This window comes from Osmerus eperlanus, chromosome 21, assembly GCF_963692335.1.
Source record: "Osmerus eperlanus chromosome 21, fOsmEpe2.1, whole genome shotgun sequence".
Lineage (NCBI taxonomy): Eukaryota > Metazoa > Chordata > Actinopteri > Osmeriformes > Osmeridae > Osmerus > Osmerus eperlanus.
The window spans coordinates 5,001,843-5,015,349 of record NC_085038.1 but is presented as its reverse complement, the minus strand read 5'-3'; the positions used below and the strand labels follow the sequence as shown (position 1 = coordinate 5,015,349).

Here is a 13,507-nt window from a genome sequence, read left to right as displayed (position 1 = left end):
AATGATGGTCATGTTGTTTTAGATGTACATTACACATGTAAAGATGTAGCCTTTAATCGGTAGATTTGTTCTGAATTGTTGAAACTTAAAACATAAAGTCACCTCTTCACATGTGCGTACGTTTCAGCACTACAGGCGGGGACAGCTCCCGTACCCCGTTTCATGGGGTACACAAGTTTCAGAGTGAATATTTAACGCATGAAAAGGCTTTTAATGTTTTTATCCTCCTACATTCAGCTTCAAATGTACTTCTAAAACTAGGCTGCCAAGTTATTGCACTGTTATATACTTATTAATTATCTTTGTCTCCACAAACACACAAACACAAATGCGTCTATGATGTATTTTGCGAATTGATGACTCACTCGGCAAATAACACAAAGGCTATATGAAACAAGCAAAAAGTCAGCTGTACTGCAAAATTTCCCTAGGCATTTATGTGACACTAGAGTGCGCAAGCGCTCACGGCTCCCGTGACGTATTATGAACGAAAAGCTCATTTGCCCACAGCAAAACCTAGAAGATTACAAGCGCAAGGAAGGTGAGAGAGAGAAGGGAGGAGAGGAAAGAGGGACTATAGTTGTGTAAATTACTTTAAAGAAGTAGGGCGACCGTGTTTCTGTCGAATTGTAATTTTCTTCGTATAGAAGGAAGACAGCATTGCTTGTTGAACTAATGAAAATGTTTAAATAAAAGCCAAATGATGTTGTCCACAAGCAGTCTACTTCTCCCGTAGAAAAGGAGACTATCCGAAAGTCATGGAGCGCAGAGAAGATATAGAAACAAGCTAGCGTCAAACGACTATAACTAGGTGCACGGACCAAGAAACTTGAACCAGGTGGAACCGGTGAGAAAATGGATTTTAGCACAATTCGGAACCTCATCAGCAGATACGTAAGTATTTCTACTTTAATGCCAACTTGCACGGTTGTCAGGAAGTAGTAGAAAGTGGATAAAAACCTGCAAAGGTTTTGAATGAATTCAAATTGACTCAAAGTTGAGTGTAGTCTACGCTTCAACTGCATTGAAAGCTGAGAAACTACAGCGTCTAAATAGGCTGCCGTGAACTCTCTTTGCCCAGGTTGCAAGTTTCTCCATTTCGCTACATATGTTATTACTGGCCTTTCAATAGCATTGTAATTTAATTCGTTAACGAGCCAATGCGGATAGTGTTCCACATGTTCACCCATGTAATAAGTCCAGAAAAAAAGAGAGGCACCTGCACGAATGCTACTATAGCCGCCTTGAGTTACAGCCTTAATTTATATTGCCCCCATAAACTAAATATATGTTTTTCATTGTATTATGTGATAGTCATGTACAGTATAGTAGCCTATGCGGTTTTTTTATTACTACCTGACACAACAACAAGTAGATAGCATGGTTATAAAAGAAAGTGGTATGGATAATTATCCAGCGGGTTAAAGCGCTTGTAAATCCCATAGTGTGTGTGGTGGATTTAAGTGAACACTAGTTATGTATCTTGAACAGTAATCCGAAACTGCTCACATGCAAAGGCAATTGGCATATATGTGCAAAAAATATATATTGGCGCATATAACTGAGGGCTGTCGTCGGGTGAAAAGTTCCTATCAAGACTATATTACAAAATATATTGTACTGTAGCTCACAAAAAAAACTGCTACACGGTACATCATAAAGTGAAAAACATAAATCTCAATAAATTACTGACAGAAAGCCGTGTGCGTTTATGAGATATGTGATATTGGAAGTTGCGCTGTAATTGAATTGACTTCTGGGCGACATCCACTCTACCGCCGTTGAAGGTCACGACTTGTTGATAGTGTTGAGACCTGTGTTTGAGGAGCAAACACACCCGCTATCCAACAGGCAGGGACTCTGATTCATTTGCAGCCATGCTGTAATGATGAATGATGGCGGCCAAATTCACAATAGCGCTTACGTAATGAACATCACTACCTTCAGCTCAGGCATCATCCTCTACACACCCATGCCATCATCACCCAAGAACGCCATAGCTTTAAATAAGCAAATTAAGACACTTGGTTTAATCAGTACGACTTTCAAAAACATTTGTAATGCCCGCGTCTTTCTTGGGTTAACAATTTATGTTTCGGTGGTGTGATATTTCCAGCAAAAACAATGACTAGAAGTTGGGTTCAATGGATTTACGTAATCTTCTACCATGCACTTCAAAACCAAAAAGACGTGTCATGATATTTGCTTTGACCAATGGCCATTAAAGAGCAACTCTGTGTGCGGATTAGAGAGCATGAAGCCAGTAGAGTATACGCTTGGAGTTGTTTTGTCACATAGAGGCACAGTGAAGAGAAGATGATGTGTTATGAAGAGTAATTCTGGCTGGCGTGAAGAGAGCAGACAGGAGAGGGGGATGGAGTGGATAGGGTGTGCAGGAGAGATCATGGAGAGAAGGTCAGACTTTAGAGATAGAAACAGCAGTTTTCTACAACCATAAAAGTTATGAATATAATTGATCATCCTCATAAGGCATCAGACTACAGCAAACCATCAACTAGCCTACATTCTGTACATTTCACGGTCAACAATAAACAAACATACAAGAACATTTCTTTGAGTACAAACACGAAGAGCGCTACTACACTGTCCCCATTAAATGAAGAGGAACACCATTCCCTAATGAGCATCTTGTGTCTAGAGACAGTCACAACTTCACCTCAAACTAGATTAGATAACCTCCACACAAACAGTTACGTAAGTCTCCCTATACTTCCTGGCTTGAAACGACATTTCAAATGGTCATGTCACCATAAGCACGAGACCACACAACTCTCTAATCTTCGAGCCTGTCAGTTTTGTCTCTTCAAAAGCAAAAGGCTCTCCTTGTGAAATTCACAGTGACATGGGATTACCGAGAGAGAGCGAGAGAGGTGGCGAGGGGATGGGGGGGATGGAGATGGGGGGCTGCTTTCCTCTCAGGTATGTCTGTGCGTTTCTTTCTGTTCCATTCACAGTGATGGAGTATTGATAAATGATTCCTTTGGAACCTGTCCCCAGCCTCATCTGCCAGTTACTCCAAGAAGGGGAACTCGAAAGGCTTGGAACAATCAGACAGTCCTGTGGGATCATGTCATCACCAACAGGATAACACTCATTTAAATGTGATAGACGGACTCTGGGTGAATCAGGCCTGGCACTTAACTCTTCAATGGTTCTTTGCAGCACCTGACGTTCATCTAGTTATAACCTTGGTGTTACAGTTGTAGATCATTAATCTGAATGATCCCTTTCTTGTTGGCTACTAGATGTGTTTTGAAGACCAGGCCCATTGTTGTTTACTAGTGACACCATGGTTCTACAGTAATGGGTGCATACCCAATTACAAATCTACTGCTGACTAATTTGGATTCCTGAATAGGAAGGGCGTCACCTGCTCCTCCCTCCCACTTCCTGTTTCTGAGGGATTACAAGGCCATTTGGGCCCCATGTTGAGGCAAGGTAATCCCATTTACTGGCTGGGGTGGGGGTGGAATAATGTTTACAGTAAGACTACTGTATTAAGTGGTCAGACTGACTGTGCAGAAACATAATTATACTGTCCTGTTAAGCTCATGTTATTGAGATGGAGTCTAGTCAACCCTAAACACATGGTTTGTGTACTCCTACTGCTCATTTGTTTCTAATGTGTAGATTTAGTTGGACACAAGGGGTGGTTAGGCAACCCTTGACTGTAGCCTGGAGTATTAACATTGACTGAACAGGAAGGGCTACCAGATGAGCCAATAAAAAGTAGTCTAAATGCAATGGTCCTAAAAGCAAAACAACCATAAAGGGGAAATTCATCGGTATCCCTTTGAATATTTGACGAAATAAATGTGTTGGTGAAATACTTTTGACGTACGGTACTGTCCGCCTCACCAGATCAAAAGATGTACTGTGTGTGTGTGTGTGAACAGCAAACTATTGATTTAATACTGAAACGCAACATGAGTGTCAGGCTGGCGTTCTGCAGTGCACAGCGTACGGTGTATCTATCTCCAGTAAACTGGAGCTAGCTTGAGGTGGGTGATTGTAGAGATCAGATCAGTGGCCAGTATCGGGTCAGCTGGATTGACGCCAAACGGATAAAGACTCTCCTCTTGACTCTCCTCTGGGCTATGACATCACTTGTCGCTAGCAGCACAAGGTGGCCAGGGTATGTTCATGCGTAGAATCACATATTGACACAGTACGATATTGTAGCTCAATACCTTTTGCGTTGTTGTTTTTAGGGCCACTCTTACAGTTGGAAATGAAATAAGGGAGACCTATTGTATTTCCTTACAGAAGGGAATACCAGACAAATGGAAATTATTCCTGGTGAAATCCTTTGATTCAACTATAGGAAGAAACCTTCAGGGTTTGAAGTCAACCTCCTATATCTATAGCCCTATAATGACTGTTTAAACACTGTACTGTAATTACATATTAGCCCCACCTCACTGCACTTTAGTACCCTCTGTCTTCTTCTCTCTCTCGTTCTCTTTGTCTCTCTCTCTCTTTTTCTCTCAGGGTCTCTCAGCCATGTGCTAATTACTTAACAAGCCTACTGTGGATCCCTGTGGAAGGGTTGAACTTCTTAAACGGGATTCTACAGGCTCCTCCTTAATCCATTATGTGTTGTTATTTCCTTTTGAACACAGCGCCTATGATCCTGACCGGGTTCTAAACCACATTTAAGTTAACAACGACCAAAAACGACCATAAACGACTATAAATTCCTACTACAGGAGAGGAGTAAAGGTATTTTAGAAAATAGACACAGATGCCTTCAGTGACTGACCTCCATCAATATAGAGAGGGAAAATACATGATCAGAACACATACATATACATAACTGCATTAATGACCCAACCGGTACTTGATCGTCTTCCAGCGCCAACACTACAGCTGGGTCTAGTCCTAAATCTACCCCAGAGTTTGCCAAAGCCTCTATCATCTTCTGTTGCTATGTGGCGGTCAACATGCTCTGGCTGCTGGGTGAACGACAGTGGCGAGCACTGCTCTGCGTCTGTAGAAAAAGGCCTCATGTGATGGATTGCATTGATTTAACGGTGCATGAAAGGCCACATCAGTGAGTGAGGGGAGCGAGAGAGAAGGTTTTGTACTTTGGTAATGTTCCACTTTGGTGACGGAACCTTGGAAAAGAGCACTCAGAACGGTATACAATGTCCCTGCATGTCTGACCCCACACTCTGTTGTTCCTCCATGGTCTATGGGTCCTTCCTATACAGTTAAGCCAGAGAGAGAGATCCATCTTTACTTAGTTTACTTTGTCCTGTCGCCTCCTTTCTCTTATCTACCTGATCTAACTTTCTTCAGGTTCTTTCCTTCACTTTCTTTCAAGCACATCATCCCTCTCTCTTTTCTTCCCTCCAAATTTCCGTCCATCCAGGGCATCGGAGCGTTTTACGGCGCACCGCTCAGAGAGTTATTGATTATTGGCCGGCGCTATAGACTGCTTTAATGGTGTTTCAAAGCAGTGCATAAAGTTTACATTCAACCTCCCCCTGCCTACACCACAGTTCCTGTGCCCAGTTTCTGTTCTCTCAGACGGCAACAACATTGTTGGAGATCAATGGCGTCCGACCGTGCGCTGCAATTGATTGGGACTCGCTGGCTTCCCAGCGCCCCAAGGGGAAGTTCAGAGCACTCCTCTGAGCCAGAGCAGGACAAACGTCCTGCTCCTCAGTGAACCATTATGGACCTGACGGGATGCCCTCGATGGAAATTTCAACCCATTTCTTATAAACAGTTTATCCACTGTATCTGGGAGGGAGGGGGGGTTGGCCCATTGCAGTTTCATTGATCTGGCCCGTGAAAGGCCATAGGAGCCACTCTATCTGCATTGATCAGAGGAGAGCTGGGGAGGCTTCTCGCATGGTATCCAGTGGTGATGTAATCACCATGATGCGGTGGATGACCGTGTGTCAGTTTGATGGGGCTGTGAAGTCAAGTGTGAGAATAATGGGAGAGATTCTTTAGGTTTACATTTTGAGGAGCTGCCAAGCTCGCTAGTGATAGAAAAAGGAAGAAAAAAACAAAACAAGGAGCTATGGGTGGACAAAAATGAATGAATGAAGAATGAGAATAAGACACAGAGATGGAGGGAAAGAAGGACTGAAAAGCAACGGGCGAACATCAAAGGGCACCGCCTGGCTCCTCTATCTTCAATCTGACAGGAAGGTAACGCAGAGCGAACAGGTGCGGGTGTATTTTATCTAGGTGAGAAAAAAGAGAGATAGATAGAGAGAGAGAGAGAGAGAGAGAGAGAGAGCACACCGTCCCATCCCCAACATGACAGGCAAGGACAGCAGGATTCATACGTCCAAAAACAGCCTCTCTTGTGTCCCAACCCCTTTCCTCCTCCGTCGCTGGAGCGGGAAATGAGTGTGTGATCTGCCTCAGCAGTCTGGGGTTTAATGGAACAGGAAGATGGGTGATTAGGAGTCACAAGCTGATCTAACACACCAGGTCCTGGGTCAGGCTGGAAGCTTCACCATCACAATGACTAAGCATTACAAAGAAAACATATATAGATATATATCTATAAATGTTTCTTCAATTGAGGGATAATTAATAAACAGTCTTCTTAATCAAAGGTAGAGAGAGTTTTAAAGAAAAGGTGCAGTAAACAACAACAAAAATGAGCGAGAGGGGTGGAAGAGATAATGGCATGTTGGACAGAATGTTGATGAATGGAGAGAGATAGATCAACTAAGTTTCAAGACTGAGGGGTTTCTCTCCAGAGAGATAATTTGATCGGCATGTGACTGAGGCAGCGGGGGTCACACCAGGGACCCAATCAGGATTCTTGGAACGCATCTCTTCATCTATAAGATGTCCCCATGAGACAGACAGCTGACTGCTGAGCGCTAACAAGTGGAACGAGAAGAAACCACGCTTCTAATTGGCTAAACCTGCAACGGAATCGGAAGGAGGAGCACCTGACTGGCCAGATCAGTCTTCCTCAGAGAGTCCAGCATCCTGTTTGAGGAAACAGTGAGAGTCTGCGCTTGGAGCAGCGCACTGACCAGGGGATCTGACCAGGGGATCTGACCAGAGGATCTGACCAGGGGATCTGACCAGGGGGGCGAGCAGGCGTACTCAGAAGACAACCATATCCGATGGACTCTCACAATGTCTTCCTGAAAAGAGAGACAACATGTTACTACAGGTATCCATGCCCTTTTAAACATCTGCCTGGCGTTACGCGTCCTCATCACTGTTTTCTGGACACTTCTTGGATTCTATAGATTTGAATAACAGGTGGTTCGTCAGCGGGTGGGTACAGTTTTTTTTTTAGGCCTAAGTGACTAGAGACACTGGTGTCCTGATCCGCAAGCTGGCTCTGGACTACCTGTAGGCAACCTTGAGTGATGATGTGTAAGCCTCGTACCCTCGTGCTGTCAGGAGGACCAGGTCTTGGCAGCAGGTCAGATGCTGGCAGAACGCCGTGTCACTGTGGGCCCTGCCAGGGAGGTGTCGCGATTCAACACGCTCCCAGAACAAACGACTGCAGGAGGAAAGGCATTACACTGCACTTCTGTGGGAGCCATTATAAGGACACCGAGAGTGAGTTACTGCCCTGATAATGAGAGGAGGATGAGAGAGAGAGAGAGATGAGGGAGAAAGAGAGACAGAGGCTGAGAGGGACTGAGAGCAAGAGATGGAGAGAGGCTGAGAGGTAGCACTGTAATGGGGGTGATGGAGCAAGAATTAAATCAAAGAGGTTACTAGAACGATATTGCCTCTGGGTGCTTTGTGATCAGCTGCTGAAGGATAGACAAGTGGAACACTGAAAATGCTTTAACAGGGGTTTTCTGAGGTAAACCACCAACATTGTATCCCTATCTGGCCCTAATCCTTGGGCAGCGACTGGACTCAACTTTGACCCTTTCTTTTCTAGACTTCTCTGTCACCCAAAATCACCTTTCCACAACAAATCTATAGTTTGTGTCTCTATTTCTCTAAGTCTTCCTCTTTGATCTCTTTTTACCACAGATAAAGGCTGATATAGGCCGGTGTGGAGTTTTATTTTAGGATTTCTGGCTGCCAAAGAGCACCTCTCAGTATCAGTGATGTGGTGAGTGTTTGTGCAGTGCCCACAGATTGATGCAGACGTTTAGAGGCAGGAGAAGCCTGAGGCACAGGGAGCCTGCACAGCCTAGCATCGCTACGCCTCTATGTCTGTGTGTGTGGGCTCCCATTTGAACTGGATTTGAAGCGCTCCAACCAACAACCCTGTTTTACCACAAGTCACATGGTCACAGGACACTGATGCAACACACTGTTTTACAACCTTGACAGAATATAAGGAAGAAGGGTGCAAAACATGTCAAGTTAGCCCTTACCAACATGGTTGACAGGGGTATTTTTGGTCCGACAAGGGTTGGGCTGCTGAATGTTTTATGGGGGTGTACTGTAGCTTTCCGTCTGTTTGGGGAACATAGGGATGCTAGAGGTGGATAGAAAAGTCTGTTTGGGGAACATAGGGATGCTAGAGGTGGATAGAGACAGAGACAGAGTACCACAGACAGGTCCTCGTCTTGACAGCGAGGAGATACATTGACGTCTCTTCGTCTCTTTCTCTCTCTCTCTCTCTCTCTCTCTCTCTCTCTCTCTCTCTCTCTCTCTCTCTCTCTCTCTCTCTCTCTCTCTCTCTCTCTCTCTCTCTCCCTCTTTATCCAACTAACCCCCCAACCCCAATCCATGTCACTGTCTTTGAGAGCCATGAAGTAAAAAAAAATCAAAAAATGCAGCTTTGAGCCCAGTTCCAGAGGCTTCGTAATCCTACAGGCATCTCGAGGTCTCTGACCCAGTGAGAGGGGTCATCTGATTTCAGTAGTTCCACATCACATGACTGGGGGGCTGTATGTTGCTGATGTCACTGCAGCCTGGTCCATTGCATTCCACAGGCTACCCTGCGTGTGTGTTTGTGTGTGTGGATGGATGTGTGTGTGGATGGATGTGTGTGTGGATGTGTGTGAGGACAACAGGAGCTTGTTCGAGGAAGTCACAGATTGGGCATGTGACTAGGAGACTAGCAGCCAGAGTTTTACTGCTCTCACATACACCATGTTAAACCTTTGAGAGCACTCAAGCACGTGCACACACTCACACACACGCTAACGCACACACAGACACACACACTTTGTGCTGAAGCATTCATGTCAGTGGTTCCATCAACGTGGTGCTTAACTGTAATTCACCCTCTCTAAATCGATGATGGACGAGGAGTGTTTGGAAGACAAGGCAGAGAGTCCAGACAGAAATGAAAAGATCCAGAAGAGAATACAAAGCAGAAAGGGGAAGACTTGGAGAAAGGTAGATTCATCTTTTCTGCCCAATCATTAAATTGAGTTCTGACTACTGTGGAGAATCATTCCGTCTCCTTTCCCACATCATCCTCCCCTTCTCCAACAGAATACATCTCCCTGGCTCCGCACACACACACACAAAGACACACACACACACACACACACACACACACATGACAACAACATATACAGTATTCCTTCCTGTCCAGAGTAGTTTTAATGTGTTTTCTCGTCTGCATCCCTAAAGACAGCAATGACTCAGGACTATTTTGTGATCAGATGTAAAAGCCCAAATGACTGGAACTTGGCTAATGAGTCTGGTTCACACACAACACACAACCACACACGTACTTCACACTTACAACACTTCTTTACCCTGGGGTCAGTTTGGGTTTGGCTCACTGCTCTACAACACCTAACCTCCTGCAAAACATTCATCCTCAGACTAAGGTGTTGTGTGGCAGTGTGTGTGTGTGTGTGTGGCAGTGTGTGTGTGTGTGTGTGGCAGTGTGTGTGTGTGTGTGTGGCAGTGTGTGTGTGGCAGTGTGTGTGTGTGTGTGTGGCTGTGTGTGTGGCAGTGTGTTTGCATGTGTGCACATGGATTTGTGTTTTTCGCAAACTACAACCTGTGTTCCTGCTACGTGTCCTGTGCATGTACTTGTTTTTCCATTTGTTTGTGTGCCTGTGCCATTTTCCTGGTGCACTATTTCAGTCTCTCAGCTGGTGTCTGGAAACGGAGAGAGTTCACCCCTGCCAAGTCCTCTTATCAATCAGAACACTTACCAGGCTTAATCACACCGCAGTCCCACAGATGGGACTGCACTCGAGGTGGGATGGTGGATGCTCTACTGTAAATCTTACAGTATTGTATGTCCACCTTGTACAACCTGCACCCCTGAGACAGAGCCAGGACCGATGCGTCACATTTTTATGCTCTCGTTCTCTTTCTCGGTCCATTTCTGCCCCTCTCTCCTAGCCGTGTGACGTGGTATGGCTTCCTAGAGAGGACAAAGGCAGGAAGGAGGAGCTGGCTGGGTGATTTATGGGACAGTGGACGGTGGATGTCCCTGGAGGGGTGGAGAGGGAGGTGCCGGAACATACTTCCTGTCCTACTCTACTGTGCTTCTACTGGGCTCTATTAATAAGACCCAGAGAATGATTCAGCACTCAGACACGACTCCTCTGACTGGTGTCTGATGCGTCCAGATGCTTTTCTGTGGCGATTGCTCTGGTCTGGCTAACGTGTCAGGTGGGAAGAGTACGGACCATTGGTTTTATTTAACCAGGTACAATCAATCACCAAACAAAGCGCAGACCCAGTCAAAAAATACTTTTAAATTATAAGAAAATATGTTTTAAATACTTGAGCTTTTACTGTGGTTGCCAATGGCAAAGGTGGTAACAGGACATTGGTTCCATTTGTCCATGCAGGCAATAGCAATCAAGCTTTTGTGTTTGTGCAATGTGCAAGATTGCACATTAATGAAGACAATCCCACACTGTAAGGTGTTAAGGTAGACATACCAGCATGTCATGGACTTTGAGAAGGCTTCTACTCACCCACGGATGTGTAGGCTACATGTCAGGTATTTAAAGGTGATCTGGTCATGTCAATGTAATTACAAAACTTTACCTGGTAGTGGTTTAGATTAGGCCTTTCCTGTAAAGAGACAACCGTGCCGGGGTATTAATGCTGATGTGGCTCGGCTTGACATCTGTTTCGGCTGATAAAAAAACAAACACGTTGCGTGACCTTGTGTAATTATGATGTAATTATAGCAATAGATCATGTTTGCCAGTTGCCGCAGTGTAATGGATGAATGCGGGAGCGGACGATTGTTGTATCAGCATGTAGAAAGAACGATAGCTCCATCCCCCTCCTCTGTTTTCTTCTAACTTCCAGGCGAGCGTAGCTGAAACAGTTGCTCTGCTGACCCCCTTAGAAAAAAGAAGGAGGTTCAAGCGGGTCGTTCGTTCCCGCTGCATTTCGAAAACGGAAAGTAGTGATGAGCTCTCCCCTCTCGACACCTCAGGGCTGCTGACACGGGCCCCTGCGGCTGCTTCTGTGGAGAACAGCCAGACAGTTCTGAGCCCAGCAACTGTATGGACACTTAAACACGCCAAACTAGAATAAATCGTGAAGATGGTCATATCATATCACATGCCAACTTGTAACTATGCACTCATCTGTCAAGTGGATTAGAGGAAGTGTCTGTTGTTGTCTTGAGAGCATGTGCAGTGGATGCTGGGACTGTTTGCTATGCTGAAGTGTGCATTCCAGTGCTGGGCTTGGTCTGAGTGTGTAATACAAGACTGTCTGTAGAAGCTCAACAGGCTGAAACTCTCTGCCTGGTTTGTCTACATAACAGACACTCTAGCAGGTGTGTGCAAACACACACACATGCACACACACTATCAGTTGGCCACTGTGGTGTGTAGTAGAGAGGTCAGGGCAGGAACCAAAGGAAATTGTATTACTGTAGCAGATGGATAATTACCAACCCCACGCTCCATCTTTCAATTAGTACAGAACCACAATACAGATTGGCAGTGGAGCCTAGAATATTCAGTCATACTGTGTATTCTGATTCATGGAATATCTAATCTCTCACCTCACTGTTAACCCTTGCCTCTCTCTCCTTTTTTCTGCCTCTGTTTTTCTCTAGCAATCTCTTTCTGCCTGCCTCTGTTCCCCTCTTTCTCTGTCCCTCTCTCTCCTGCTCGGCCTCAGTTGTCCTCTCTCTTTCTACCTACGCTCTCGAAGTGTTTTTTCACAATAAGGGCAGGTGAGGACAATCAATCAATTACATTGCTGAACAACACAAGCACACACACAGGCACACATAGCACAGACTGAGATTATTCAGCATAAAGCTCGTGAGGGGACCAGGCAGACGGTGTGTGTGTGTGTGTGAGAGAGAGAGATTTAACAGCACGGGCGGTCACATTTTCCAAACGTGACTGGCATGTGAGATCTCTAAAGACCCCGGGGCACTCGGTCATCCAGGCTGGACCCCATCGGTCTGCTCTGAAGGGTTTACCCGATTACTTCGATGTCATCTCATCTGCACCCCCTCCCCCCCTCCCCCCCTCCCCCGCCCCTATGTTTGTGTTTATAGCAGAGTTCTGCTGCACATCTGGGCGGGTGAATACACACACACACATAAACACAGACACACACACACAGCTGTTCTGGCATTGCACACATGGCAAAGAGTGGCCCCCCCCTCCCGTTTTCAGATTTAGCGAGGAGCTACAGTGTATTATAGATTAAGCATTAAAACACCATAATGCTGCAGAATACAGCACTGTTAAGATACTGGTATTTTGGTTTACTGGCATGCATGCACATGCCTGCCCATGTAGTGAATGTGTGCATGCCTCATAGTGTATCCTGTATGCCTGATACTGGGGTATGTTCATTCACTAGCAACACGGCTTAGTTGGAGAAGCTTGACTGCAGGTTGCTGTGTACATTTGTGTGTGTCCGTGCTTGTGTGTGTGTGTGTGTGTGTGGGGGGGGGGGAGGGATCAATCTTAGCTAGTTTGCAAGGCCTGTTCACCTCCAGGCAGGACCGGGGCCAGGCAGCACAAGACGCAGGCAGATGGAGGGCACAGCTGGGGTGTCATCTGTGAGTCAGGCATCTAGACGCAGCCAGAGATCCAGCAAGAGGAGCGACGCATCCCCACGGCATGGGGGCCCGCCGCGGCACGCTGTACGGAGGCGGCAGCTCACCTGCACGGACGCGGGGCCCTGGAGCAGATGGACGGACAGACGGACTGATGGATGGACAGACAGTTTTAGTTTGTTTCAGTTGCTAAATGTTGCGTGGAGCCTCTCCAGTGTGCATGACACTGGGGAACTCTCCCTGTCCTCAGGCGGCTGGCCTTTCACTGAGACATTCCTGTCTTTTGTACTGTCGCATGAATCTGTTTGGTTCTTTGGCTAGACAGACTGATGGTGATCTGAAGACAAACCACAGTTGGGAACCAGACAAACAGAGAAGCAGGGACTTCTTGCAGACTGTTTAGTTAGTCCAGGATGTAAATCCCTTTCTCCTTGACTTCTTTCTTTCTCGTCTGGCAGTGCATTCCTTTCCAAATCTCTACCGCATTAGGGCGACCAGCCTAGACAGGCCTACACTCACACACACACCCATGCTGGGAAATGCATACATACACACAGA

At 45.8% G+C, this 13,507-nt stretch overlaps 1 protein-coding gene across 1 annotated transcript in view; it reads left to right on the top strand.

The window, feature by feature from the left end:
* The first annotated feature begins 529 nt into the window (after positions 1-529).
* The window catches only part of atp11a (ATPase phospholipid transporting 11A), a 38,361-nt gene continuing 25,383 nt past the window's right edge, over positions 530-13,507 (top strand). The window contains exon 1 of the mRNA XM_062446559.1: positions 530-894. Within this exon, the coding sequence (XP_062302543.1) occupies positions 856-894 (39 nt within the window). The 5' untranslated portion in view covers positions 530-855. The remainder of the gene's footprint in view (positions 895-13,507) is intronic.